The 24,462-nt window shown below is 52.0% G+C and overlaps 10 protein-coding genes across 10 annotated transcripts; 5 read left to right on the top strand and 5 right to left on the bottom strand.

Annotated features, from left to right (window-relative positions):
- The first annotated feature begins 924 nt into the window (after nucleotides 1-924).
- Nucleotides 925-2,265, top strand: BO97DRAFT_271783 (Rho GTPase Rho4). Its single transcript, XM_025690994.1, has 3 exons — nucleotides 925-1,413; nucleotides 1,479-1,682; nucleotides 1,740-2,265. The coding sequence occupies exons 1-3, from the start codon at nucleotides 1,126-1,128 to the stop codon at nucleotides 2,103-2,105; spliced, it is 858 nt and encodes a 285-aa protein (XP_025553673.1). The 5' UTR covers nucleotides 925-1,125; the 3' UTR covers nucleotides 2,106-2,265.
- Nucleotides 2,266-2,539: 274 nt separating this feature from the next.
- BO97DRAFT_441526 (DASH complex subunit DAD1) lies at nucleotides 2,540-3,609 on the bottom strand. Its single transcript, XM_025698180.1, has 3 exons — nucleotides 3,308-3,609; nucleotides 3,092-3,154; nucleotides 2,540-2,974 (listed from the first exon to the last, which is right to left on the bottom strand). The coding sequence occupies exons 1-3, from the start codon at nucleotides 3,392-3,394 to the stop codon at nucleotides 2,813-2,815; spliced, it is 312 nt and encodes a 103-aa protein (XP_025553672.1). The 5' UTR covers nucleotides 3,395-3,609; the 3' UTR covers nucleotides 2,540-2,812.
- A 151-nt stretch (nucleotides 3,610-3,760) lies between these two features.
- On the top strand, nucleotides 3,761-5,461 carry BO97DRAFT_364639 (zinc-binding alcohol dehydrogenase family protein). The gene is made up of 5 exons (XM_025692547.1): nucleotides 3,761-3,974; nucleotides 4,059-4,281; nucleotides 4,334-4,401; nucleotides 4,460-4,961; nucleotides 5,011-5,461. Exons 2-5 carry the CDS (start codon nucleotides 4,181-4,183, stop codon nucleotides 5,390-5,392), a joined length of 1,053 nt encoding a protein of 350 aa, XP_025553671.1. The 5' UTR covers nucleotides 3,761-3,974; nucleotides 4,059-4,180; the 3' UTR covers nucleotides 5,393-5,461.
- A 674-nt stretch (nucleotides 5,462-6,135) lies between these two features.
- On the top strand, nucleotides 6,136-9,017 carry BO97DRAFT_422416 (uncharacterized protein; the record flags this gene model as incomplete). Its single annotated transcript, XM_025696797.1, has 6 exons — nucleotides 6,136-6,362; nucleotides 6,409-6,497; nucleotides 6,622-6,915; nucleotides 6,967-7,310; nucleotides 7,380-7,536; nucleotides 8,074-9,017. The coding sequence occupies 6 exons, from the start codon at nucleotides 6,136-6,138 to the stop codon at nucleotides 9,015-9,017; spliced, it is 2,055 nt and encodes a 684-aa protein (XP_025553670.1).
- A 555-nt stretch (nucleotides 9,018-9,572) lies between these two features.
- BO97DRAFT_404064 (uncharacterized protein) lies at nucleotides 9,573-10,225 on the bottom strand (the record flags this gene model as incomplete). The annotated part of the gene is made up of 1 exon (XM_025694883.1): nucleotides 9,573-10,225. A coding segment is annotated over exon 1 (338 nt), but the record flags the coding sequence as incomplete, so codon positions are not given.
- Nucleotides 10,226-10,666: 441 nt separating this feature from the next.
- BO97DRAFT_422415 (uncharacterized protein) lies at nucleotides 10,667-10,967 on the bottom strand (the record flags this gene model as incomplete). Its single annotated transcript, XM_025696796.1, has 2 exons — nucleotides 10,667-10,743; nucleotides 10,811-10,967. 2 exons carry the CDS (start codon nucleotides 10,965-10,967, stop codon nucleotides 10,667-10,669), a joined length of 234 nt encoding a protein of 77 aa, XP_025553668.1.
- Nucleotides 10,968-12,677: 1,710 nt separating this feature from the next.
- Nucleotides 12,678-13,834, top strand: BO97DRAFT_271646 (uncharacterized protein). The gene is made up of 2 exons (XM_025690993.1): nucleotides 12,678-13,336; nucleotides 13,399-13,834. The coding sequence occupies exons 1-2, from the start codon at nucleotides 12,848-12,850 to the stop codon at nucleotides 13,687-13,689; spliced, it is 780 nt and encodes a 259-aa protein (XP_025553667.1). The 5' UTR covers nucleotides 12,678-12,847; the 3' UTR covers nucleotides 13,690-13,834.
- Nucleotides 13,835-14,499: 665 nt separating this feature from the next.
- BO97DRAFT_404061 (alpha-ketoglutarate-dependent dioxygenase AlkB family protein) lies at nucleotides 14,500-15,789 on the top strand (the record flags this gene model as incomplete). The annotated part of the gene is made up of 1 exon (XM_025694882.1): nucleotides 14,500-15,789. A coding segment is annotated over one exon (1,133 nt), but the record flags the coding sequence as incomplete, so codon positions are not given.
- On the bottom strand, nucleotides 15,676-16,918 carry BO97DRAFT_464998 (glutathione synthetase ATP-binding domain-like protein; the record flags this gene model as incomplete). The annotated part of the gene is made up of 3 exons (XM_025699524.1): nucleotides 15,676-15,843; nucleotides 15,896-16,728; nucleotides 16,783-16,918. 3 exons carry the CDS (start codon nucleotides 16,916-16,918, stop codon nucleotides 15,676-15,678), a joined length of 1,137 nt encoding a protein of 378 aa, XP_025553665.1.
- A 429-nt stretch (nucleotides 16,919-17,347) lies between these two features.
- BO97DRAFT_468944 (acetyl-CoA synthetase-like protein) lies at nucleotides 17,348-19,340 on the bottom strand (the record flags this gene model as incomplete). The annotated part of the gene is made up of 7 exons (XM_025699797.1): nucleotides 17,348-17,882; nucleotides 17,926-17,998; nucleotides 18,075-18,211; nucleotides 18,322-18,495; nucleotides 18,563-18,913; nucleotides 19,058-19,195; nucleotides 19,248-19,340. The coding sequence occupies 7 exons, from the start codon at nucleotides 19,338-19,340 to the stop codon at nucleotides 17,445-17,447; spliced, it is 1,404 nt and encodes a 467-aa protein (XP_025553664.1). The 3' UTR covers nucleotides 17,348-17,444.
- Nucleotides 19,341-24,462: the final 5,122 nt, after the last annotated feature.

Below are 24,462 nucleotides of genomic sequence, written 5' to 3'. Positions count from 1 at the left end.
CAAGAGGACCACAGGTTGGCACTAGGAACCATTACCCCGACTCTTAGATCGGAAAGGCGATCAAGTTTGAGGTGTGAACGAAAGATTAGGGGCAGCCTTGGATCTAGTCCAGTTGCAGGTCAGTAATTCAAGGCATTGGAGGGAGGAGCCTGGAGAGGGGGGGAGTGATTACTGTGACGAATCTGCTAAAAATAAAACGAAACGATTGGAAAGTGCGCTCTCCAAGCCTGAACTAAAGGGAGCAGTCAAATTGAAGGTTGCCAATGCCAGTGCCAGTTCCAGTCCCAGGTGGCTGGAGACTTCAAGTTTGAAGTTGACAGCGGAGCTGGTGCGTCATTACTGTCGTCTCGCGATGTTGCCATGGCAGCTCATCGGCCGGTAAACATCGGTCGGGCGGTTTCATGTCAGCCGCAATGGACCTCGTTGCTTTCTGATTGGTAGATAGGTTGGTGGTGGTTGGAGCAGGAGTAGCAGAACTAGCAGCATGGACACACTAAGGTACTACTGGGCAAGTAGCAGCAACAGCCTTGATTAAGCCGAGAGTGAGTGAGCCTGAGCAAGCAGCAACAGCATGAAGCAGCAGCACCTACCCACCCACCCAGCCAGCCAGCCAGCCAGCCCCAGCCCCAGCCCCAGCCCAGCTGTACCGGTAGTAGCCATGGATGGATGGGTCTTCGGCCATCGGTCACCGTCTTAGAGGATTCGATCTCGAAGCCTGACATCCCTTCCTCCCCTTCTGAATCTCTTCGTGCTGGTTTCGCGTTTTGTTTTTTTTCCCTAATCCTCCTCCTCTTCTTCCTCCTTCACGTTCTCCTTCCCCTCCTCCACTTTCGCCTCCACCTCCACCACCACTATAATTCGATCTCCTCCTTCGTGCAGCAAACTCGCAGCGACGTGTCAAACCCTCCCACCACCCATCCCCCTTTGAGCCTCAATCACACAAGAAAGGAAATTTCGCGACTACCTACCATATTTCCAAAAACCTCTTGGCTCTTCCGTGCATTTTGACAAGCAGGTGGATCTTCAATAGCGATTATCGTCCAGCGCCATTTCTTGACCGACACTTTTACCCCTTCCGGAACGACTGGATACCTACATTCCACCAAATTCTCCTATTCCGCCATCATGTCAGGTACAATGTACGATGACCAAGCTTATGCACCCTCGCGTCGTCATTCACTCGTGACTCCTCCTCAGTCCATGGTCCCGCGACATAGCCGGACGCGCAGCCAGAGCGTCAGAGTTAGTAACGGCACCGTCAGCACCAACACCAGTGTCTCGAGCGGGAGGATGTCAGAAGCTACAAATATCACGCAACCCCCAGCATATTCCAAAAAGTTTGTGGTGGTGGGCGATGGCGGATGCGGGAAAACCTGTCTCTTGATTAGTTATTCGCAAGGTTATTTCCCCGAGGTAGGTGCTCAATGGTCCCCTGGGGCGGGTTCGATCTTCCAATCCCAACTAACACCCCGGCCCAGAAATATGTTCCTACGGTGTTCGAGAACTACATCACACAAACCACCCATCGGGCGTCCGGAAAGACAGTCGAGCTCGCTCTTTGGGATACTGCTGGCCAGGAAGAATATGACCGTCTGCGCCCACTTTCGTATCCAGAGACGGATCTTCTGTTTGTTTGCTTTGCTATCGACTGTCCCTCCTCGTTAGAAAATGTGATGGATAAGGTATGTTCGAATTCTACTCGTGAACTGTTGGTGGAGGTACCTAACATATCGCAAAAGTGGTACCCCGAAGTCTTGCATTTCTGTCCGACGACCCCGCTCATCCTGGTGGGCTTGAAGTCAGATCTGCGCAACAAGAGGACATGCATTGAACTACTCAAGACCCAGGGTCTAACGCCGGTAACGCCAGAGCAAGGCGAAGCCGTGGCGCGCCGTATGAACGCGTCCTACGTGGAATGCAGTAGCAAGGAGATGCGCGGTGTTGATGGCGTGTTCAGCCTCGCGGTTGATACTGTTGTCTCCGCTGAGGAGCAAGACTACAATGACCGTCAAACGACTAGCGCTGGTAGCAAACCCCGAGTCGGCGGCGGCGGCGGCGGCGGTGGTGGAAAGAAGGTCAAGAAGCGCAGTTGCAAAATCCTGTAACTGGTGGGCTCGCGTCTCTTCTTTGTCCACTGCTCGACCATATCTCTTACTGTCTTCCACTGCTTACCACCCCAGTTTTTCATTTCATCTTTCATACCTACGCCACACAAGCCTGGTTGCTTGGACGGCTTCTTTGACTCTCCTTACATGTCATATGACATAGCAAAGTGAAATGGAGCCCGGAAAGGACCGGCCCCCTCCGCTTGACTTTTTTGATGTTGGTTTTTGCCCAATTGGGCCATTATATGTTTCTTGAATTATGCCGGCGGCTTTCTGACTCCTCGTTCTCCTCTTATGTTGTTATACCTGCTTGGCCCTGATGAACTGTTTCCATAAACTACGATTGTGTCAACCATTTCCTACCCCCTGTTTTCCTCCTCCAATCACTCGAATGCTTGATGTCTGTTATGAATTTAGCCAAATGGCCTATATTCGTTATGCATGGGACGGGTGTTTACTGGCGCAAGCGAACCCCCCATGTAACTGAATCCGAAGATCTTCCCAACCAACTCGCCGAGAAAATATACAGTAGTTGAACCCACGCGTAGAAAACATAGACTACATTCCATACCATAGACAAGCAGCGAAGATAGTAGGCCGCGATTGCGCAAAACTTGAACCCACGCTATAGTCACCCAAACGCCGTACCCCAACCAAAGACCGTCCCTACTCACAACCAACCCGCAGCCTCTCGTAGCTTCATGCCCTCAAGCCTCCGCATCCTTCATCTCCTCATCGCGCAGCTCGCTCTGCCCTTCATAATCACCTCCCTTCCGCCTAACCGGCCCTTCAGCCTCCTCAGCCGGCCGGCCCATGAAATTCTCAAACCGCGACCACAGAGCCTCGACGGAGCCAAACTCGTTCCCCACCTACGCAGAGAATTGTCAGTCCAAGTAGTTTTCTTTCAGGCCAGCATGAATAGAGAGAGAGCCAAAGCCAATCGGACACGCGCAAGTGAAGTGGGGAGCGGGGGAGAGAAGACCTACAGAAATGATGCTCTCCAGGTTCCGGTTCAGCCGGTTCATGTTCTGGAGGACTTGCTCCATACCCTGCCCACATTTTGCAATCAGTTTCGTATTCAAGGTGCGCTATTTTTTTCCTTTTTTATTCGCGCGAAGCGGCGGCTGAAACAATGATGACCGCATGGCAGCATGGAACCCGGATTGAGAGGCGGCGGGAGGGAGTGTAGGGGCAGGTCTTACCACGGCGATTTCTCGCACCAGTTCTGCCCGTTGTTGTTCGAAGACAGTGGGGGTCGTTGATCGTTTTGCGCTGGGGGTTGTTGACATCTTGGCTCGCGCTTGATCGCGGGGGGTTTGGAATGGTTCTTGCAGGGGTGAGTGTAGTTCAATGAGGACTTGCCGGTGCGAATGCGCTGCGGTTTCACAATAAATGCCGAGTTACTCGGGTTCTTGAGGTATTGATTGATAGCAGCCCACCGTCAGTAGCGTGCGCGTTGACTGTTTTTGGCTGCCGATTGTGGCTCCCCGTCGTGGCGGGGCGGTCGGTGCCTGGTATGGTCCCCGATTGGGATTGGGTTTGTTGTTTCAATGTGCCCGGTGTTTGCTTACCGCTTTGGTGCCCGCCTTGTTCGTTATCGATAAGGCTGTTGTTGCAGGGATGAGTGCTTCTGCGATAAGGATCTGATGATATGTCTTCGAATTCGCGGATGAGAGCTTCCGAGTGTGCACGTGGCTCTATCGAAGGCGTGCCTATGGATTGTCAAGAGCGTGGGCTTTGATTACTGCGATTCGCACGTGCAATGGGGTTCAACTCCGCGCTTCGAAATGCCCCTCTACATGTGACTACGACTTGGGAACATGGCTCTCACCGACGGCGATGAATCGCTTCTTGGAAGCGGTTGTCGAGGTATGGCCCTTCAATGTGGATAATCTCTGCTAAATCCTTTGCCTTAGCATTTCTAAGCACAAGCTTGCTGATCATATCTTTCAGAACATATAGCACTTTGACGTTCGGGTGACGTAACCTCGCTCACAGGCTTTAAAAGTTCAACTCGCGTTGACCGATGCATCTCTTATCGCCATCTGAACCACATTCAATTTGATACAGCCACCATGAGAGCAATTGGTGTTGAAAAGTACGGTCCTGTCGATCACCTCGAGGCAAGAGAAGTCCCGAAGCCGTCCGATCTTCAACCCCGGGATCTTCTGGTCCGGTACGCATAACCCGACTATTGATAGCGAACAAGAACTGAGATATGTGCTCAGGATCAAAGGAGTCTCCGTCAACCCGGTGGACACGAAAGTGAGGAACGGGACGTATGATGACTACCCAGGCAAGTCCGTTCCAATCAGCCAGCTGAAAGTGGACATGCATCGCTGACTGGCCGCCAGACTACTATGACAACGTCCCTCGACCGTTCCAGATTGCCGGATACGATGCTGCAGGCGTCGTAGAAGCAGTTGGATCAGAGTGCTCTTACTTCAAAGTCGGTGATGAGGTCTTTTACTCGGGAAGCCCCATCAGGCAGGGTTCCAATGCAGAATATCAACTGGTGGACGAAAGGAGTGTGGGACGCAAACCAAAGCGACTTGACTTCGTCGAAGCCGCTGTCATGCCTTTGACTTATATCACTGCCTACGAGGCGCTTGTTGAGAGACTGGGCATCAAGAAAGGTGAAAAGACAGCACTTTTCATAATCAACGGTGCTGGTGGAGTCGGCGCTGTCGCTATTCAGATTGCACGCGTTTTGCTCGAGATTCCCGTGGTCGTCACGACAGCCTCGCGGCCGGAGACAATTGACTTTGCTAAAAAGATGGGTGCTACGCACGTCGTCAACCATCGAGAGGACGTCCCGAAGCAAATCGCGGAGCTGAACCTTGACCTACCGTTGAAGTATGACCTCCCCTAAGATCGGATCCAGCAGCAGCTAAGTTTCACCTAGGTACATCTTCATCACCCATTCCACGGACCAGTATATGGACACGTGCGCCAAGATCTGTGCCCCTTTCGGTAAAGTCTGTTCGATTGTGCAAGGTCAAGCGAAGATGTATGGAACCGAGTTCATGTCCAAGTCTCTGACGTTCGTCTGGTGTCTCCTTGGCACGAAACCGTATCACAAGGTGGATGTTGACTCGCACCATCGCATTCTGGAGGAGCTCTCGGAATTGATTGATTCTGGGAAAATCAAGTGTCACTTAACCAAGCGTCTGAAGCTGACTCTCGAAGGTGTTAAGAAAGGACACGAGCTTCTCGAATCCGGCGGGAGCATAGGCAAAATGGGATTGGGACCGGACGAGGCAGGGCCCGGGGAACCATTTTCCTAAGTTCTTGGCTTCGGGATAGTGCTTGTAGAGGTAGACATTAGTTTATGAAACAGACAGGATCATAGTTCCAGCATGTTTGACAAATGGATTCATTACTCCCCGCAAATTCCCCGCCTAGGGCAGGGTCATGATTAATTGCGCGGCAAGGCGGGGCAGACCAACGCTAGTCCTTTGGCCAAACTCTTCAGCAAACACCTAGTGTTATCGCCCTGCACTCGACCTGTCGGTCCAGTCTTGCCCGAATACGACTGTCACCCGTATTTCTTTCCCAAAATGGAACCGCGTCAATGCAGCCCTGGAGGTGCCCAGTGCCGTGCATGAAGACTGCCGAGGGCACTTGCTCGCCGTTCCCCAATATGCCCATCGCTTCCGTCTCGATGATATGACATGAAATGCCTCTGCCCGGCTATTCCACATAAGCCAGAACGATGACGATCTCGGGACAGGGTCAACCGAGTCTTCGATCTTGGGTAGAGATGTGGATAAATTTGAGGTATAAAAACAGAGCGTGTTCATTATGAGAATTCATCAGAGGCAGAACAATGTGCAACTGCAGCTTGACATTGTTCAATATGCATTTGACCTCAGTTCTTCTCTCCGTACTACTCTTTAACACAGTTTTGCGCTCGTTGAGACGGAGACTGGAACTTACACTGACCTCGGCTCGTTCCAGAACCCAACATCGCGCGCGCGTCTTCGGTTCCGCTACTGGCTGCCGGACGCCAGTGTCGACCCCAAAAATCATGCAACGGAATATCCGAGATGCGGGTACTTTAGGCGCGGGGGGTGTTGAGTTCGTCCCTTTCTATGCTTATGGCTCCGAGGTGCCTGGAGCGGACTGGGCGACGTATGACTTCGGCACCCCAGCGTACCTCAAAATCTTCAAAGCTGCTCTCCGTGCTCACAAAGAGGCTGGTCTTGCCTTGGACTTTTCCCTTGGTCCCAATCAGGGACAGGGGGTGCCTGCAGAGTACGACGACGAGAAACTGCAGTGGGACTTGCTAAGAGACTGGTAGTGTGCTCCTGAGGGATAGCTTATATGGTCAGGCTCCCCACTCAGTCGTGATTTCCGCCACCGGCGTCTCGATGGAAAGCTTCCAGGTTGGTAAACAGGCGATTTGGTGGCACTCGTTTCCGCGCAAGTGCTTTTTGCTCGGAACGTCACCGGGCAGACCGTCAAGACTTTCTATGATGTGCCTGTCGAAGACTACATGTAATACGTACTCAAGAGTTCGACGCTGCAGGAATGGACGACCAAAGTGTCATCAATAGCACCATCCATCTCGAGCTCCCTTCTTCCGGTGGCGAATCCTATCGGCTTTTCGCTTTCTACCAATACTTGACCCATGCGCAGAATGTTGTTGTCGACTCTAATTTCACTGGGACGATTTTCGACGACAATGGTTACTACACTGTCGATCACTTTAGTGCGCGGGGAGCGCAGGTAGTCACCAAGATTTGGGATGACTATCTACTGAGTGATGCTGAAATAAAGGAGCTTCTCCCTGAGGTTGGTAATTATGGTAAGCAGTCACATGGCTCCTTAGCGACGGACAATGCTCATTGACTTCAAGGCTGGGAGGACAGTATCGAGGCGAGATCGAACATATCCTGGACCACGGCACTTCCTAGAATCTTCAAGGATAAGTACGGGTACAACCTGGAGCGCCATCTTCCACTCATCATGTTCGGCAATAACAACCTTGGCGTTCAGACTGCTTCTCCGGGTTCAACACAGTGTCTGCTAGATACTTCTGACCAAGGAAAGAGATATTTGAATGACTATCGCGGTGCTTTGATGGAGGGGTACCGTGCTTATATGGAGCATTATATGAGATGGACCAACGCGATGAATCTACAATACTCTTCGCAGGTCGCCTACAACTTACCCATTGATGTCTTGGCGAACGTTCCGTATGTCAGTGCACCTGAATGCGAAAGCTTGCAACATCAAGAGAATGTTGACAGCTAACGACAACTCTCTGAGCCGGCAGTTTTGACAGGAAAGAAAGTCATCTCCGATGAGCTGGGTGCCATTGTGTCCGAGGCGTACAGCCATACAGTTTCCCGACTTCTGTGGCAAGTCAGTCGGGCGGCTGCGGGTGGAGTCAATCAGGTCGTGTTGCATGGGCAATCATACTCAGGTAACTACTATAATACGATGTGGCCAGGCCATACACCATTCTACTACATGTTCTCAGACACATGTTCCGACTAGCAGCCATACTGGGACCATGGGTTTTTTCCGAAGATTTGAACTATATTGCGAGATTACAACACTCACAGCGGCTCGGTATTCCGAAGATCAATCTGGTTCTTTACAGCAAGGACTCGGCAACTGATCCATACCTGGGGACTGTCTAGAATGAGACAGATCTACTTGATGATGGTATGGGCTCGCTTTCTCAACTTCGTGGCTACTGTATACTAATGGGTGTAGGCTTCACTTATGTCTATCTGTCACCGGAGAATTTCGCCGTACCTCAAGCCTATGTCAGGAAAATAGATAATTTGCGCCAGATGGTCCGGGATTCCGCGCAATGATCATTCCAAGCTCGAGTAACCTCACCCTGAGTGGGGTCAATGACACATAGAAGTGCTCCCGTGCAGGTCTTCCGGCGATATTATCAGGCGGATTGCCCAACATTTACTTCACTGAGGACGGTACTGTGACGGCACAGAGTATCTATTCATTCTCTCAGACGTTGTCAAGTCTTCTGGCAAGGTTAGTGTAGCTACTACCAAGCAGCCCTACTTGCTCAATCCATGGACCGGCGAAGAAAGCTCGGTCCTGGCATATCAGCAAAAGTCTGGACGTACTGTGATTCCCTTCGCCTTTGCCGCAAACCAGACCATGATACTGGCTTTCAGAGACACGGATAGTTTCGCGTCATCAATCAAAACCACTGATGTCCCCACCTCAATCATAGATCATGAGTACAGCAAATCTGGAGGCCTCCATTTGCACGTCACAGCCAGCAGCTCCGCGAAGATGGCATTTACACTGTCCAACAGTAAGACAATCATTCAACTCATCAACCACACTGTCGCCCCCGGCATCACCCTCTCAAACTGGACCCTCACCGTCGAACACTGGGACCACCCCCTCAACATCAGCGATGCCTCGATCATCGCCCTCAAGCATAACACCACCCACAGACTCAGCTCCTTCGTCTCCTGGCGCGAGATTCCTGCCATCCCCAATGTCTCCGGGATAGGCTACTACAGCAACACTCTAATATGGTCCCCTTCAAAGTCCGCTTCGGGTGCATACCTTCTCCTGCCCACAGCCATCAACGGCGCGCGTGTTTATATGAACGGACACCGCGTCCCGCCCTTCGTCTACCAAGCGCCGAAGATCAACATCAGCCCGCATCTCCGCTCTGGCGCCAACGAGATCACAGTAGAAGTACCATCTGTGATGTGGAATTACCTCCGGTCAATCTTTGATGAGCTCTGGACGGGAGGCATCCACGCGTCGAATGTTTTCGGGAGTTCCTGGGGACCACCAGGGACAGTGGACAACGGGCTGATTAGAGAAGCAGTGACTGTGCCGTATGTAGATGTTTATGTAGGAAGGTCGTCCAGGCCACCGAGCCAAGCTCCTCAAATGAAACGGCACTGAAACAAATCAAACCATCGGTCGGAGAGAAGCAAACAACTCTCCACGTGCCAGCCTTCTTCTGATAAAGATCCCGACTCAAATGCAAAACAAGCGAGCAAATCAGAAGTACATGCCTCTCCGAGTTCGTTTCAGCCGATCCCTGATAACCCAGCAATCTTGCCCGACTGGGATAACGACAACCACTAGTGTGAACACCTAGGTACTCGTAGTACCGTAGGTTGGGGCGTACCAAAAAGCAGGCGACGATCCGCAGCACTCCCCGAGCCTTTAGCGCCTACTAGTCCTGGTACTCTCCCCGCTCAAATCCCAGCCCAACAATCGATTGACTTTCAAGCGTTCGCCAGGCGGTCTAGAACCACCGCGAGAGAAGACAAATAGTGGCCTTGTCCGGTTCGCTTTACATTTGAGCCCCGACGATCAGCGCCAGCCATCTTCTATCTAGCATCAATACAATAGTCTAGTCAACTCAACTCAATGTATACTTGCAGCAGACGATGTCCTTTCCAAGCTGCACCCTGAACATACAATACCTTTTAGTGTAACCACGCCTTACCTTACCGCGCGCCTCGCCGCACCCTCCCTCCTCACCTCGCGACAACACGACACCATCACCTCCAGCTAGATAGAAAAAAAAGGGTGCCATGGATGGAAAATTCAATAACCCCTCCTCGTTCCGCCTAGAACCAAGTCCCAGAACCCAGAACCAGAGCCATGTACCCAGAACCAAAAACCAAGAACCACACGCCTGAATCCCCAGAGCCAGATCCAGGTCCAGGTCCAAGACCAGTCCAGAACCGCATACCGTCCAGCCTCTTACCTCTAAACCGCGTGGGCCCGTTAATCCTTTCGGGATAATGCAGAGGTCACGGCGGGCGGCGCCCGGAAGTCGGGGATCATGGATTGATGATGTCAGGGATCCACTGTGGAACGGGGCGGTCGTGGTCATGTGGAACTGGTGTTTTCGGGAGGAGAGTGAGAGGAAAGTAAGCCTTGCCGTGGTTGTAAGTAGTAGATTTAGCTCGGCTTGTAGATCATTGATTTCGGGCGTCGGTTGTGTTGGGTTTGGGTATCAATCAATCGGTTCATGAGTATGTTGCTGGGTAGAAGGACAGGGTAGTCTAGTCTATTCTGGCGTTCGACTTTGTCGGGCTAAAAGAAATTAAAGCGAAAGGAAAAGGAATGGGTGATGGATGACAGTGAGAAATCAGGTTGTAATGAGTTTGTTAGAATTTTCTGAATCCATCATTGCTCTTGTAAGATATATCCGGCCCAATAACCAATCCCTATTCGTGTCTGCCTACTCCTGCGCTAAAAGTGTAACCCAAAATCAAGAAAACCCCCTCCAAAAAAAAACCTTGTAGTAAGCCTTTGCTCCGTTTGTCTAGATCCCCCAACTCCGAAACATGAACTCGAGAAAGCAGAACATCAATCAAAGGTCTCGTTACATCTTGTCTCGTGTAAAGCGTTCGTAGCGTGGTGGGTTTCTTTCGCTGTAAGTGATGTATAGATGATGATAGCATAGCATGTCACAATGTAGTGTAGCATATAGTGGATAGTGGATCGTAAGGAGGGTGGTGAGGTGGGGACGCTCGCTGGCTGTGGAGGGTCGCCGGGACCGCTCGTCGCTGAGGTCATTCGTCGCTAAGGAATCAAACGTCGTGATAAAAGATTGTATAGTTGCGGGTGTCTTCAGCTGGAGGCCCGTCGGTTGGGAACGAGGATGTTGCTGAGCCGTTTCCACCGTTGCCCCGGAGAGGAGATGTTGTCCCGCTCTATGCGATCCTTGTCTATACTGGCTTTCGACGACGACTGCGTCGAGGATCGCGGTCGGGTGACAAATGCTTCATGGTCCGCGAGGACGTCCTCCAGCCGCACGTCAGAGTCGGAGATGCGAGGGTGGCCGTCGCTGGGGTCAAGAATCTCGATGAATCGGGACGGCATGTCGCGCATATTGTGTGTATATGGTGTATGTGTAGAAGATGGGTTTGTAATTCTTTGTGTGTTTGGTTTGGTAACCAAAGAAGAGAAAAAATCGCCTCTTTGTGCGTTGTGGTTGCGAGGACTGGGAAAGCTTGCTTTTTGGCCTCTTTTACTTCGCTCTTAGTCGGCTGGGGCCGGAGGTCGTGTGCGTGGTCACGAGGGAGGCGCAGAGAACCTTATTCAAATATGGGGAAACCGGTCGATCATGGAGGTACGTGCATGCAGATATTGACCAGAATCAGGAAATTGGCAAGGCGAGAGGAATAAGGAGAGTCAAAAAAAAAAGGAGAGGGCTGGGTGATGGTCTGGGCGGAGATGGTTTCCGTGTAGACTAGGAAGGTGGAGGTGAGAGAAGACCCTTAAAAAGAATCGAGGGGTAAAAGATATCTGAGGATAAAAGGAACCCTTAAAGAAAAAGCAACAAGACGGGAGATGAAAAAGGCACGGATGTTGCAGTAGTCGAGATTCCCGATTCGTTGGTTACGGTTTCAGTTATGCGCCAGGCAGGGATGCCGAAGCAGTATGTTTTGCAACGGAGGGGGTCGGTCAGAGAGATATCTATGTCTAGCGGATAAAGGGCGCGAGGCGCCGCTGACGTCCGGGGGGAAGAAAGAGTATATTTATTATGACTGTGAGCTGTATGATCAATTTTTTCACCCCCTCCACGGTAAGACGCATCAACCATTTTAACGGTATGTCGATTATGCCGCGCTTTTCCCGCCTCCCCAATAGGTCATTGTGCCGGGACAAGCGGGGGTTGGTGATCATGGATGGGATCAACTGTTGGGACTGGTATGTATGGTGGCGCATCAGCCAGAGCAAGGGCAGCGACACCCACTTCCGCCGCGCAAGCATATCCTGATGGGCTGGCGGACCCTGTGATTGATGGGGATATAAGCGGAGAACCTTCTGTGTGTGTGAGCGAAAGCGGTTCGTCCGTCATCCTCGAGAGGGTGCGTGAGAGGGTGATGTCGATGATGCTGATGGATGCGTGGGATGGAAGGGGGTTGGTTCGTCGTCTTGGGCCACAGTGCCCCTCCTCCGGGATGCGCCATCCTCTATTTGGGAGGGTGTTCAAGCACGGCAAAGCGAGAAGAATAGAATGATCGTCATCGGGTGACCGACTGTCAGATGCGTGTGCACTGAGAGAAAAAAGAAAGCGTCAAAGTCAATCAGTCAATCATGGATGGGTTTCTGGGCAACTCCACATCCACCGGTTCTTCCCGCCCGTCCCGAATGGTCACTATTCGAGGCAACAACAATAAGAATCGAAGATATCTCCCAACATGACATAACTTCGCCAACTGTGGCTGCAAACCCAAAGATGTGCTGTGGCTTGACTGAGGCTGGCGATCATAGATGTTCCTCGTACTGGACGAATGAGCCGCAAGACTTCACCTTCAGGTAGACGTGTCCGACCCAATTCTCTCTTCCAACCCAACCAATGCAGAGCGAGGAGGCGACCTTCAGATCAGCAGGTTGCAGGTGTACTGCCTCGAAACGACTCATCGCGCAACGCAAGAGCTTAGCAAGCTCCTGGACAGATCACGACTATTCTTAGTAACGGATTGACGTCTGGTTGGGTGGAATGTTGAAAAGGGAGCGAGTCGCCATCTGGAAAGATAGTGTGAGGAGTAAGAGTACGAGTAAATTGCATTGAGGTCAACTTCCTCGAGTTGTCAACCATCTGACCTTTCCCTCTTTGCCTCTCGCGGCATGTGCTACCCGTGACGTCATGGCTCATACTTTCCTCTCCCCGGCGACGACCTCGAATCTGCTAGATAGTAACTAGCATCATCATCATCATCATCACCTGTCATACTTTAACTCATGTTCCACCAGTAAACGACATGCTGAACAAGCGCGTCAAAAGAAAAACCCGGACGTCACAGAAGCTTCCTTCTCCGCCTCGGTCCGAACAAGATACCGTGGTCGCAGATGACGCTCATGGCGTGCAACACCCTGCGTCAGACGGGGAGAAGATGACAGAACTTCAGAACGAAGATTCTGTATCAGTGACGTCGGACCTTGTGGACGAGGACGAGGAGTTCCTGGTAGCAGGCGCCGATGAGCCGGCCTCGCATAAGGCGGAATACACCGGTGGGAGAACGGCAGGTTACAACGCGCTCAAATCATACAATGGACAAGTGTATTCCGGAATGGCGGTTGGGGGCTCGCACACCTGGACATATGATCAGGGAACGTGGAAGGAGACGAAGGAAGAGCCGGATCTCTGGCGAATCGATTATCAGACCAACAAGCGACGTGCGAAGAAAGCGCCGGAGGGAAGCGGTGCCCCGGTGGGGACGGAGTATCACTGGTTGGTCGTAGGCCATCAGGTACGTGAGATCTTCGGTATGCAATCAAAATTCAGCAGTGGCATGCTTACCTGCCCTGGCAGCACGTCAAGAAAGTCGATGCCAATACCTACGAGACTCATCTGACCGGGTCGAAGTATAAGCTCGCGTACAAGTCTGCGTCCTCGAACTCGTGGTCGGTTCCGACCGTGAAGAAGCAGCGCGAGAGAGAAGTCGAGCTGCTGGAGGATGCCAAACATCGCGTCCAGGGACTGCCTCCGGTGCTGGCATCAGAGAAAGTCAAGGTTGAGAAGCATGAGAAGGGGCAGACGAAGCTCGACAGTATGTTTGGTAAGGCGGGGACAAAGCGGAAGGCTGCCCAAGATGTTGATTAAGGAGATGGATAGGGGTTCTCAGTATGTGATCTACCATTTGTGGCTGGTTTATGGGGTAGAGACGCAAATTGATCACCAGCTCGAACTGTGCCGCCGTTTGCCTTTTACGCCCCCCGTGCATTGTAGATGAAGGCCTTATTGAATTACTAGTCGGTCCTAGCAGCTGCTTGACATAGCAACACGAGCAGTTTCGAAGAAGGAATTGAAGAATGTCTCGAAATAGATAATATATATTTTGAAACCCTGACGAAACGCTACCATGCGTTGACCAAGACGCGCTTCTTCGCATCCTATATCAATGCTACTAGTTGTGTATTTCCCCAAGATTGAAGCCGAGTTACGTTCTTCACAAGTACATTACAGCGACAGTTAACTCCATGCCAATACATCCCTGCCCCTTGACCTTCTCGAGATGCAAGGGTGGACATTTTGCAGATCATCCCCCGCACCGCAAGGGATCGTCGCGCTCATCGAACGGCGTAAAGAAACGGTGCTTAGTTGGAGGCTTTGTCTTGCTACGAGAATAAATGCACCCATCTCATGTTACAAGGGAAGTATTCAGAACAACGGACAGAAGCACATACTGAAGGCGAGGTCGAGTCTAGACCATTGGCATATCTCCACCGAACTGTTCGGATCGATCCGATCCACATTGGCTGGCCGCAATGACATCACTCGCCGACGCGATCGTTCTCGCCTTCGCGTCTCGAGCTCAACTTCTAGAGTCTCACCTTATTGCAGAGTTGCAAACGCAGAAGTCAACACGGCCGATAACTCTCAACTGAAGACATTGAGTCGATTCTAAATTCATTATGTCCAAACGAATCAATTCCTTCTTTCAACCCATCCCGTCGAAGAAGCCCAAATCCGACCCCGAAGCTACAACAGCATCCTCGCCGTCTGCACCAGTTGCTACCACCCACCACCCGACCTACCCCATGCCCATCCGTGACCTCCCCTCGCATCTCTTCAAGCCAATCGCCAATCTGGAGCGAGTCATTCCTCCGAAAGCCATTAACAACCAGCCACACCTGGACCTGCTGTACTTCCAACCGTTCCTCCCGTCCCCGATCGCCCGCGATCTGTTCAACTTCCTCCGGAACGAGCTCCCCTTCTATCGCGTGCAGTACACTATCCGTCGCGGTCCAACAGAGACGCTCATCAACACACCGCGCTACACGACCGTCTTCGGCGTAGACGAAACCAGCATCTTCATCCCGGGCTCACAGCAGGACACCCCGACTACCAACTCGAAAGACCCAAATACTCCACCGATAGACTCTTCACCACCGAAACCCCCAATCACACTGAATCCCTCCCTCACCCTCGTAGAATCCCGCACCCGCGCCCCACCGACCACCCTCAAGGACAAGACCAAATACAACCACCCGCCGCGCCCCATCCCGCCGTGTCTCGACGTCCTCCGCCAGGCCGTCGAGGCCGCCACCGCCGACGGCACCCACTACAACTTCTGTCTGGTGAACTACTACGCCACGGGCGACGACAGCATCTCGTACCACTCGGACGACGAGCGGTTCTTGGGGCCGAACCCCACGATCGCGTCGATCTCGCTGGGCGGCCAGCGCGACTTCCTGCTGAAACATAAGCCCGTGGCTGGGAGTGACGTTGATGCGGGGAAACCGCTCAAGTTCCCGCTCGATTCCGGGGATATGATCATCATGAGGGGCGAGACGCAGGCGAATTGGCTGCATAGTATCCCGAAGCGGAAGGGGGCGCAAGGCAGTCAGGGGAGGATCAATATCACGTTTCGGAAGGCGGTGGTGCCGGGAGGTACGAATAACTATTATCGGTATAATGTGGGTGATGGGGCGGTGTATCGGTGGGATGAGTCGGGGAAACGGATGGTTGCAGTCAAGAAGGAGAAGGAGAGTGAACCGGAGGGAGAGAAAGAGTTGCAGAAGGTGGACGGGGTGAAGGCTTAGGGGTAGATTTAGGAGATGGAGGCGTTTTTATTTTGACATGATGTCAGGAACGCGCGAATGGGTTCTTATAGTTGCGGAACCGATCTAACGGTTCGGCACCTTCGAGGATGTGCTGCAGGAGGGTTCCGTATTCCCATCCGATGGCAGCGCCAGCAAGGGCTGTCAGACTGGCCTGATCCTCACGGCCGGCACGGCCGGGGCCAGTCATGTTCTAGACATACACATTAGCTCTCTTGATTTTCGAGATAGGTAACAAGACATACCGGCTTCATGTTGATATCAAAGATGGCGAACTCGGAGCCCTCACGGAACCGTCGAATATCAATCCGTATGGGCGCGGTGGCCCCGATCAGCTTCGCCACCTGCTCACACTGCCGCATGACAGCGCCGTACGACGCATCCTGCATCTCCTCTGCGGTCACCGCGCGTGAGTTGGCAGTGACAGCCACTGCACCGTTGTAAGGCGCCACACCGTCGACATGATTGAATCGCGTGACAGGCGGGAGACTCCAGTGCGAATCACGGCCGGCGCAAGGCGGCATGACCGTGATGGTCGCTTCTTCGCCGGTGAGGAACTCCTCGATCAGAACCACCGGGGATTCCTGCACCAGTGCGTTGACATGTGCATCGAGTTCTGCGTGATCACGACAAAGCTTCACGCCGTGGCTGCCGCGGCCACGGACGGGCTTGCCGACGACAGGGTAGCGGGGAATGGAGGCCAGGATTGGGGATATGTTGTCTGTGACGCGGATGAGCCAGGACTGGGGCAGAGTGAAGGAGCCGTACTTGCGGAGCTGCTCGTTCAGGTAGGCTTTATCGTCGAAGTCCTCGACTAGCGTCGGAGGTTGTCCAACGATAGAAAGGGCGTGGCTGGAGGCCAGAGCCTCTGATACCTGTAGTGGATGCGACGAGAACAGGATGGTGTTGGCCCAGAGGTGTGTTGCGCCCTGCTGCACGGCGGAGAGAATGCCCCCCTCGGTGTCGGGGAAGCACCAGCCTTCCTGCACTCGAGGGTTCGGGGATGCCGACGGAGTATGAACGCGGACGCCATGCTTGTGAAGTGTATATGCGATGTCTGCGCCTGAGTCTTGGTAGCCTGAGACGACGTATCAGTCTTATCAAAGCTGCGGGAGTGATTGAAGGCTTATACCGCCAGGCTTGCGAGGCTTGCGAGCACCGTTAATTACCGGTGGCTCGAGAGCTTGGTAGAGTACTGCGACCGTGGGATTACCACGAGCAATAGTATGGCTCAATCGTGCGGACTGCTTCTTGCAGACACTCATCATGTTGACCGTGTGTGATCTTCCATCGCTGGCGAGTGCAAGGCAGAGGAAGCTGTTGATATAGCTTCCTGGAGCTATCCGAAAGTGCCGATCTCGGCGCACTGAGGTTTCGGATCAACCCGATACAGACGGATGATATCATCATTCTATGGGGTCGAAGATCTTGTTATGCTGATTTAACTCATACCTCGAGTATGACGGGTCAATAGTCATTAGTAGAAGACCAGCAGCATAACAGATAGATGTTTTCGGTCCTCAATGGCCAAGGTGGCTTCATGATCAGGCAAAAGCAACAGCAGATGCGTACGGCAGAAAGTGAGGAATGCTCCGTCACTTGATGCGGTAAATTCTGGCAGAAAGCTACACCGCCTGCATGCGATGCTGGCGAGATTCGGAGATGGCACCTTTGCCCATCGTAGGACAGAGACCACACAGAGGTTTAATTGCTGCTTCAGTTTCAAGACTCAGTCAAATTTAGGCATGGAATTGTTTTGCGACTGCTGAGATACCATTACCGAGGTACCCAAGGCTACAGCCTCGGTCTCCAGCCGTCCTCGACCTCCCTCTGGCTCCTCTTCCTCAATAGGCTCTTCAAGATCTTTCCACTCGCGGTCTTGGGTATCGCGCCTACAAAACTTACTCCTCCAGTCAGAGCTTTGTAGCTGGCCAGTCTCTCCTCGAGATAGATCTTCACATTCTCTTCCGTCAGCCTATCTCCATCGCCCGGTCGCCGCACTACAAACGCCCGGGGCAGCTCCGTCCCTGGGACTACATTCCTGACGCCGATGACAGCCGCGTCAATGATGAGCGGTTGTGAAATCAGTACAGCCTCGAGCTCCAATGGAGCCACCTGGAAAGCGCGGGCCTTGATCAACTCTTTCTTTCGATCCACGATATACCATTTCTCAGTTCCCGCTTCACAGTATCCAATGTCACCCGTGTGAAACCACCCGTCTTCATCGAACGACTTGATGTTCGCGGCAGCGCTGTTAAAGTAATCCCGGCGTTACGGTTGGTCCTCGAACACATATCTCGCCGCATACGCCGTAGGCTGAGATGTTGTTGCCGGCGTTGTCGACTAACCTGTTTAATCCCAAGAGTAAGCCATGACGTCCAGTGACTAAAGGAGGGTGAGGGGCACAGGGTAAGGGGCGCCTACTTGGTTTCGAGATTCGGTATCAGCCGACCCACCGACTCAGTATGGTCCTGCTCTGGATACGGAAACATGGTTGCTATGCAGCTTGTCTCCGTCATCCCCCAGAATTGCGTGCAAGGTGCCTCGTCACCCAGTAGCGCCTAAAGGCGCCTTTGTGTTCTGTCGATGGGCGCAGCGCCGATCGAGCTCGCCCGGATAGACCTCAGTAGCCTCGTTGATAGGACAAGGGGCTCATGATGATGGCGATCACCACGGGCGGAACCACCGCCAACTCGGTCACATGGTATCTCTCCACGGTTTCCAGAAAGAGTAGGAGGTCGAACCGCCGCATGATGTAGTTGGTGTGACCGGCTTTGAGGCTCCCAAAGTGGGTCGAGGGTACCACAGCAGCGTGGAAGAGAGGTGTGGGCACGACGCGGGAGACCTAGTTCAGCACGCCAGGCTTTGTTACTCAGGAGCTAGATTGGGAGAGTAGTACAAGGGCCAAATACCCGATACTGTCGATGATGCGACTCGAACACGAGCTCATGCTGTGCAACCAGATTCGTATGTGTGATCGCGGTCGCTTTTGGCAGACCCGTTGTCCCACTACTGAATAGTCGGACTGCGGTGGTTCGAGCTGCAGCGGTGGCATCACTGATGCGTTCCCAATCTCTCTCGCCGTGCCCGAATAAATATGTCCAGGACACGGTGCCTGCGGGAACTGCTTGTTTCCGGACATCAAATATGCGCATCCGTGAGGAGAGGATGTTCACATCTCGCGCAGCGATCAAGACAGTGTCCAGGAGTCCTGGCTCGGTTACTATGGATTGCACCTGCGCGGAGTGGGGGTGGTGCTTGAGCTTCAGGGGGTATAAGCCGGGTTGGAGCCGGTGAAAATGCCTCCCACACCGACAATGGCGAGGACGAGCATAGGGTTAAAGATGAGGCGGGGATTCCAGCCATGGTCAATATGTGAGCGGTGCGCAAGTGGTGTGACTTTGTACATTATTGAATGAGTGAATATTGACGCAGTCGCCCTTCTGTACACCCCAGGCATGAAGACCGGCAATGAGTTGACGGACGATGCGATGGGCTTGATTGTAGGAGATGGTTCGAGAAGGGTTATGGACGTCGACATAGATCTACTGAGGGTCAAATCCGGTTGAAAAGGAGACATATGAGCAATTCACTTACTGGGACAGAATGGTCGTAGGCTGGGTTCGAGAAGATGTAAGTGAGAACATCAGTAGGGAGCAGAGGGGCCCTATATGCAGGCTCAAAGTTCATGCTGGACAAAAAGGCAGGAGAAGCTATGAGGATGGAAGGATATTGTAGAGCAACCTAGTATCGTATGAAGTATGAGATTTATAGAGCTACGATTGCAGACGCAGAGAAGCTGAAGACAGTGGCCGCTTTCCCGATTCTCTGATCGAATGGCAAGACTTGAACCGACCGGGTACCTTCACCGTTCACGGAACGCCAGCCACGGAGAGCTCATGCTAAGTTTCTGCGAGTCCCCTATCCATTTAGACTATCAATCTATCCATGCCAACACCCATGCGAGTGATTTGGTGCCATGGGTGGTGCCAGCGCTCATCACCGATCCAAGCCGGACATGGAACCGAGGATGCGTCCCGATCCCGTCCCGCAGCACCGTACGGGGCACCCACACATTGCCAACGCTTTAGAGGCTAACCAAGAAGTGTCACAGTCCGGCCCCAGCACCGAGCATTGACGGACTGGCTAGCGGCCGTACGGCTCCGATAAGCGACCGCAAAAGAGTGCTGGCTCTGCCGTTACTGGTGCAGGATACAACGGATACAACTCTCCCAAGTATATGTATCACCCGCCAAGAGGATTCACGCCGAATGAACCCGCCAGTGCCAAATATGACGATGGTGTAATAGGCCTGAGCCCGCTATAACCAGTCGCAGAGCTGCAGCCCTGGCTATTGGACCACCAACATGGCGGCAATCAACATCCCGGAGTCGAGCTATGGTGCCGTGTGTGCTTGAAGCCAATGCGGTCGGATTTTTGAATTTGAAGCGATGATTATAGACATACCACCAAAACAGAAACTAAGTGACGTATAGAACTGTTGCGCCAAAGGATGATTCGTAGGTTTTACCGGAGATCTAAATACAGAAGTGAGATCAGATATACCGTATGCAACTGTAACAAGCATAGAGTTCCAAGAAGGCAACGAGGGAGAGAAAGAGCAGCTTGATAGGGTATTTCGGTATGTTTAGGTATGAGCTCATTGTCATGAAACTGAGTAAGTACATTGAGTGTCGATTCGCGCTGCCTGCGCAGTCAAGTCATGAGGACAGGTTCGTCTGTTGTTGGGCTATATCAAAACTGCTCCTCCGCGTATACACGCGGTCTTTCCATGTAGGTGCTCAGATAGTAGTGGGGTGACGAAGAGGTCATGTGTATGGTGGCAAGAACCGGGAATTCGAAGACACTAGCATGGTGTAGATAGTGTGGAAGTGTTTCACAACCTGCGCTGCTCTGGATGTGACCACGGACGAAGCCAGACGACTGGATGGTTAGTATAGCATCGAATAAACCCATATCTTACGGTTTGCACTCACGTCATAAAGACATTGCTCCCGTCATTTATTGCCAGGAGACACCTGTCTTCTCTGCCATGGAGTTAATTCCAAGTCGCGACTGCGGACTGGCTTGCTGGTCGAAGAAAGAGGGCACATTGACCTCGCTACCTCTTTCAGAAGCTTGGCCTCGCCTGGGCTGGCGTCACTTTGAGAATTTTCGAGAGTCCGATGACCATCGACCGGTGGAATTTGGAGCTGAGAGCATGGTGATTGTTGCCTGAAGATACTCAGCAGCGAGCACTTTCCGAATTCATCCTCTGGCCTGTTTTCTCGAGGAAATCGAACATATCTTTCAAATGGAAGCAACTGGCTGGTTGTTAGTGCCGACTACCAATCCGAAGTCGGAGGCCGCTTACTGTGCGGGAAACCTTCTCATCTCCTGTCTCGGTAGGAGAAGTTCATCTCGAGTTTCATCTCATCTCATCTCATCTCATCTCATCTCATCTTTTTCACGCGGAGCATAACACCCCGTCTTGCGGACGAAGGAGTCCGCGGAACGGAGTCACTATCGGTTGACTATCAGTGTCATTTTAATTGTTCAATGATTGATTAACCCCACAGATAACGTTCTACTCGCTACCAAGGTAGTGCGCATTGATTACTCTTCAGAGTCTTGTCGCCAAGGTCAACGAATGTCACCCAAGGCTTTGGAGGAGCACCACTACCCTTTACTGTATGCTGAGAAGGCAGATGATTACGCCAGCTGAAGTCGAAATGTGGCCACTTAGGCTTGGCAGTCTCGCTCGGAGGTGAGACAAAACAAGGGTCCTCAATGTGGCAGTGGCATAAGAACTCTATTGTACTGTACTTTTTCATCTGACGGTCTCTCCCGCAGGGTCCGCCGTACTACTCGTGCCCAGGCCCACGTTGTTCCCTGAATGGCAAATAGAACAGCAGCGGCCTGTTCCCCTCTATCCGCCAATGGACGCTAAATCTTGGCTTTGCTCTCATCGACCTCGATCGACTCGCCGTTAAGGAGGATCAACAGACTGAGACCCAAGCTCCCGATGCCACCAGTATCACACACTTCGTCAGTCTCCCCGTTAGAAGTGGGCATTCTGGATACCCATTTTCGCGAAATTACTGACCAGTAAATGTTGCCACAACTTAATCACTTCTTGCGTTGCTCAATCGCGTTAGCGGTACGGCCTAGACCCAGCTCGTTTAGTCCAAGAGCTTTTAATTAAAGTCGTTATCTAGGAAAGAAAACGTGCCCAACGGCTGATGACCGACAATAAAGCTGAAGATAGCTTGAGAATTGAGATGGTCGTCGATGAGCGCCAATTCAACCCACGAGAGGTGTTCATGCAGAGCAAGCGTGACAAGGCATCACTGACTGGGTCCTTATCGAGCTCACCAAAAGGTAATTTAGGCACGATCGCCCCAGGCAAAGACCATTTAGACCACTAATTGACCAAATTGTGTCAGGGGGAGTTACTCCTTGTGGAATTGTGATTCATTCTCCTGCATTGGGAACTGGCACCGAGTGGTCGAGGCGTCTATCTCGAAGCGCCACCAACACTGACGCTGGCCACCCACTTGAGCAACGTTGCGGCAGTGATACTTTAGCCGGTGGGGCGGGTTAAGGCCTGCATTTACTCATACAATCTACACCCCTAAGGAATCAATCCCTGGGAGGATACAGCACAAAAAGTAAACAGCAGGCAATCGGAACCCTGGGGCAAGCTTTTCCGATACTGAGCGGCAGTGTCTGCTTGACTTCACGGACTTTACTTAGCCTCCGTTGCAATCCGAGGCACACACCACTGTACGGCCTCGACGTTCTTCCGTACGACTCTTTCACTCGGTGCGTGCAACCGCTCGGCAGGAAAGAAGATTTTCAAGCGGCCTTGCACGCTATCCCAGTCTTGGAGAACCAACGAATTCTACAATATTAATTGTAGTTTTTGGGGCTCAAACCCCCTCCTTTTTGCCTAGACCTGCCCCTCCAAGTGATGATCACGGAATCGGAATGTGGAAGTCTGCACTCCACCAATGCACGGCCAATTTCTTTTTCTTAAAATGACCCGAATAATGAATGTCCTTGTCAATCCTAGCCGATGCTTTCTGACGGGTACCCAAGTGACTGATGTCAACGCACTGAACAATCGAAACTCCTACAAAATTGAAAAAGGGTCCCGACTTGAACAGGCATGCAGCGAATCTCGAAATCGCCGCCCAAGGGGTATCAGTTCGCGTCCGGTGGAGCCGACGAGAATGACATTCGCGTTTGTCTCAGGCTGCCGTGGGCGTCTAACCCACGAACTCTCTAACCTGACGTAGAACTGGTGAGACACTTCTTTTGTACTAAATCTGTTCAAGACGGGTAGAAGTCTTCATCGTTGTCATACTTAATGGCCTGCTTAAATGTGGTGGCTGTGATAAAACGCTCAATCTCAGCCGAATCAAAGTCTTTGGCCACCATCTTACTCTCAAGCCATGACCATGACGTTATTTGTTGATACTACTTGGCGGAATTTCACAATGTTTGCTAATGATCTCGGCACTTGAAAAGAGATGACACCAGACCAAAAAGGTTAAAGCTGGCTGACAGGCTAACCTGCACAGGATATTCTTCATCGACCCTTTCAGGCATAGACCAGAGCGTGCATCCATTTGGCGCTAGAAAGCATGCAGAGTGCAGACTGCAGACCTAAAACAGTCCCTTCAAGTCAACACTGATACTCATTGATGGGATAAACCGGCCCATTCTGCTTTTAGCTCTTCTGCAGTTGCAGTTAAGTGCGGGCGGGGGCTGCGCAGATGCTTGAGTGCGGATTTATTCCAACTCTAACATGCTTCAGCACATACACTAGCCTGTGGTCTTGCCGGAGACCTGTCGCTGGGGGAGGTATCCACCGACTGTAGTGCAGGCTGGAGACTTTCTCCAGTAGCCTGCCGAAACTGTTTCGAAAGTCTTCATCGGACATGATCGTCAACAAAAGGTACCCATAACCTTTTGAGTTGACACTGGACCGGCTATAGTTTGCGGGTTCACGAATCCCTTGCGATCAACCCAGACTCGTTCTGGATTAAATCTGTACACTACTGTCATCTTCGCTCTGAATTCTGATGACTGGTACGTTAAGTGCTAAGAAGAAGCAACCAGTGATTCTTTTCCGATCTAATATCACAAGGGGCGACCATCTGAAGACGTAGTCTATCGGTACCGCATAGCATGATCAATTTGCAAATTTGGCCCCATACTAATACACACTTGTAAGTCAACTAATCCGTATTGGGCCTGAAGATCGACGCCGCGTGGGTGAACGTTGACTTCTGATTTTTCCGCGTGGATGCAAGTGCTGAGGTAAGATTCTACCCTTTCGTCGATAGCCGTCGTACTTTCGCCGCGACGGGCTCTTAATCCTAGACACATATAATCGGGGACTTTAAAGACCACTAATCCAGCAATGGCAGGTGAGAACTTTCACAAGGCAGCCGCCAATCCTTCAATTTAGCCAGGCAACCGGTCCTCTTCGATCATCTTCCTCAGAGAATGTGCACTGTGTGTTGCGACGGTGACATAACTCCAAGGTCAATTTAAGCGAAGCTGCATCACGGATGATGTTCGATTCTGGCTAATCGAGGTGCATGTATGAGGCTCTTGAGTTTTTCGAAACGAACCTCTAACGCTGCCCGCCAATCAGGGAATGAAAAAGCGTATCCAGGGATAACTGCGCCTCGTATCTGTGGCTTACGCAGGGTTCATGTATGTCAGATGGCTAGAAAATCCTATCGGTGCCGCCGACACAAGACTTCTGCTGTGGTACGGTGTGGTATTGTCATTCATT

This window comes from Aspergillus homomorphus (assembly GCF_003184865.1).
Source record: "Aspergillus homomorphus CBS 101889 unplaced genomic scaffold BO97scaffold_8, whole genome shotgun sequence".
In the NCBI taxonomy this organism is placed as follows: domain Eukaryota; kingdom Fungi; phylum Ascomycota; class Eurotiomycetes; order Eurotiales; family Aspergillaceae; genus Aspergillus; species Aspergillus homomorphus.
The sequence above is the reverse complement of the archived record's forward strand: the minus strand, read 5'-3'. Positions and strand labels throughout refer to the sequence as shown.

What these genes read in the sequence shown, in the direction of transcription:
- BO97DRAFT_271783 (XM_025690994.1), top strand. Translation starts at nt 1,126, where the DNA reads ATGTCAGGTACAATGTACGATGACCAAGCTTATGCACCCTCGCGTCGT. An exon ending in CGCAAGGTTATTTCCCCGAG is followed by an intron (nt 1,414 to 1,478) that starts GTAGGTGCTCAA and finishes ACCCCGGCCCAG; the next exon opens with AAATATGTTCCTACGGTGTT. An exon ending in TAGAAAATGTGATGGATAAG is followed by an intron (nt 1,683 to 1,739) that starts GTATGTTCGAAT and finishes ATATCGCAAAAG; the next exon opens with TGGTACCCCGAAGTCTTGCA.
- BO97DRAFT_441526 (XM_025698180.1), bottom strand. Translation starts at nt 3,394, where the DNA reads ATGTCAACAACCCCCAGCGCAAAACGATCAACGACCCCCACTGTCTTC. An exon ending in TGGTGCGAGAAATCGCCGTG is followed by an intron (nt 3,155 to 3,307) that starts GTAAGACCTGCC and finishes AAATGTGGGCAG; the next exon opens with GGTATGGAGCAAGTCCTCCA. An exon ending in ACCTGGAGAGCATCATTTCT is followed by an intron (nt 2,975 to 3,091) that starts GTAGGTCTTCTC and finishes TTCTCTGCGTAG; the next exon opens with GTGGGGAACGAGTTTGGCTC.
- BO97DRAFT_364639 (XM_025692547.1), top strand. Translation starts at nt 4,181, where the DNA reads ATGAGAGCAATTGGTGTTGAAAAGTACGGTCCTGTCGATCACCTCGAG. An exon ending in CCCCGGGATCTTCTGGTCCG is followed by an intron (nt 4,282 to 4,333) that starts GTACGCATAACC and finishes ATATGTGCTCAG; the next exon opens with GATCAAAGGAGTCTCCGTCA. An exon ending in GACGTATGATGACTACCCAG is followed by an intron (nt 4,402 to 4,459) that starts GCAAGTCCGTTC and finishes ACTGGCCGCCAG; the next exon opens with ACTACTATGACAACGTCCCT.
- BO97DRAFT_271646 (XM_025690993.1), top strand. Translation starts at nt 12,848, where the DNA reads ATGCTGAACAAGCGCGTCAAAAGAAAAACCCGGACGTCACAGAAGCTT. An exon ending in GGTTGGTCGTAGGCCATCAG is followed by an intron (nt 13,337 to 13,398) that starts GTACGTGAGATC and finishes CTGCCCTGGCAG; the next exon opens with CACGTCAAGAAAGTCGATGC.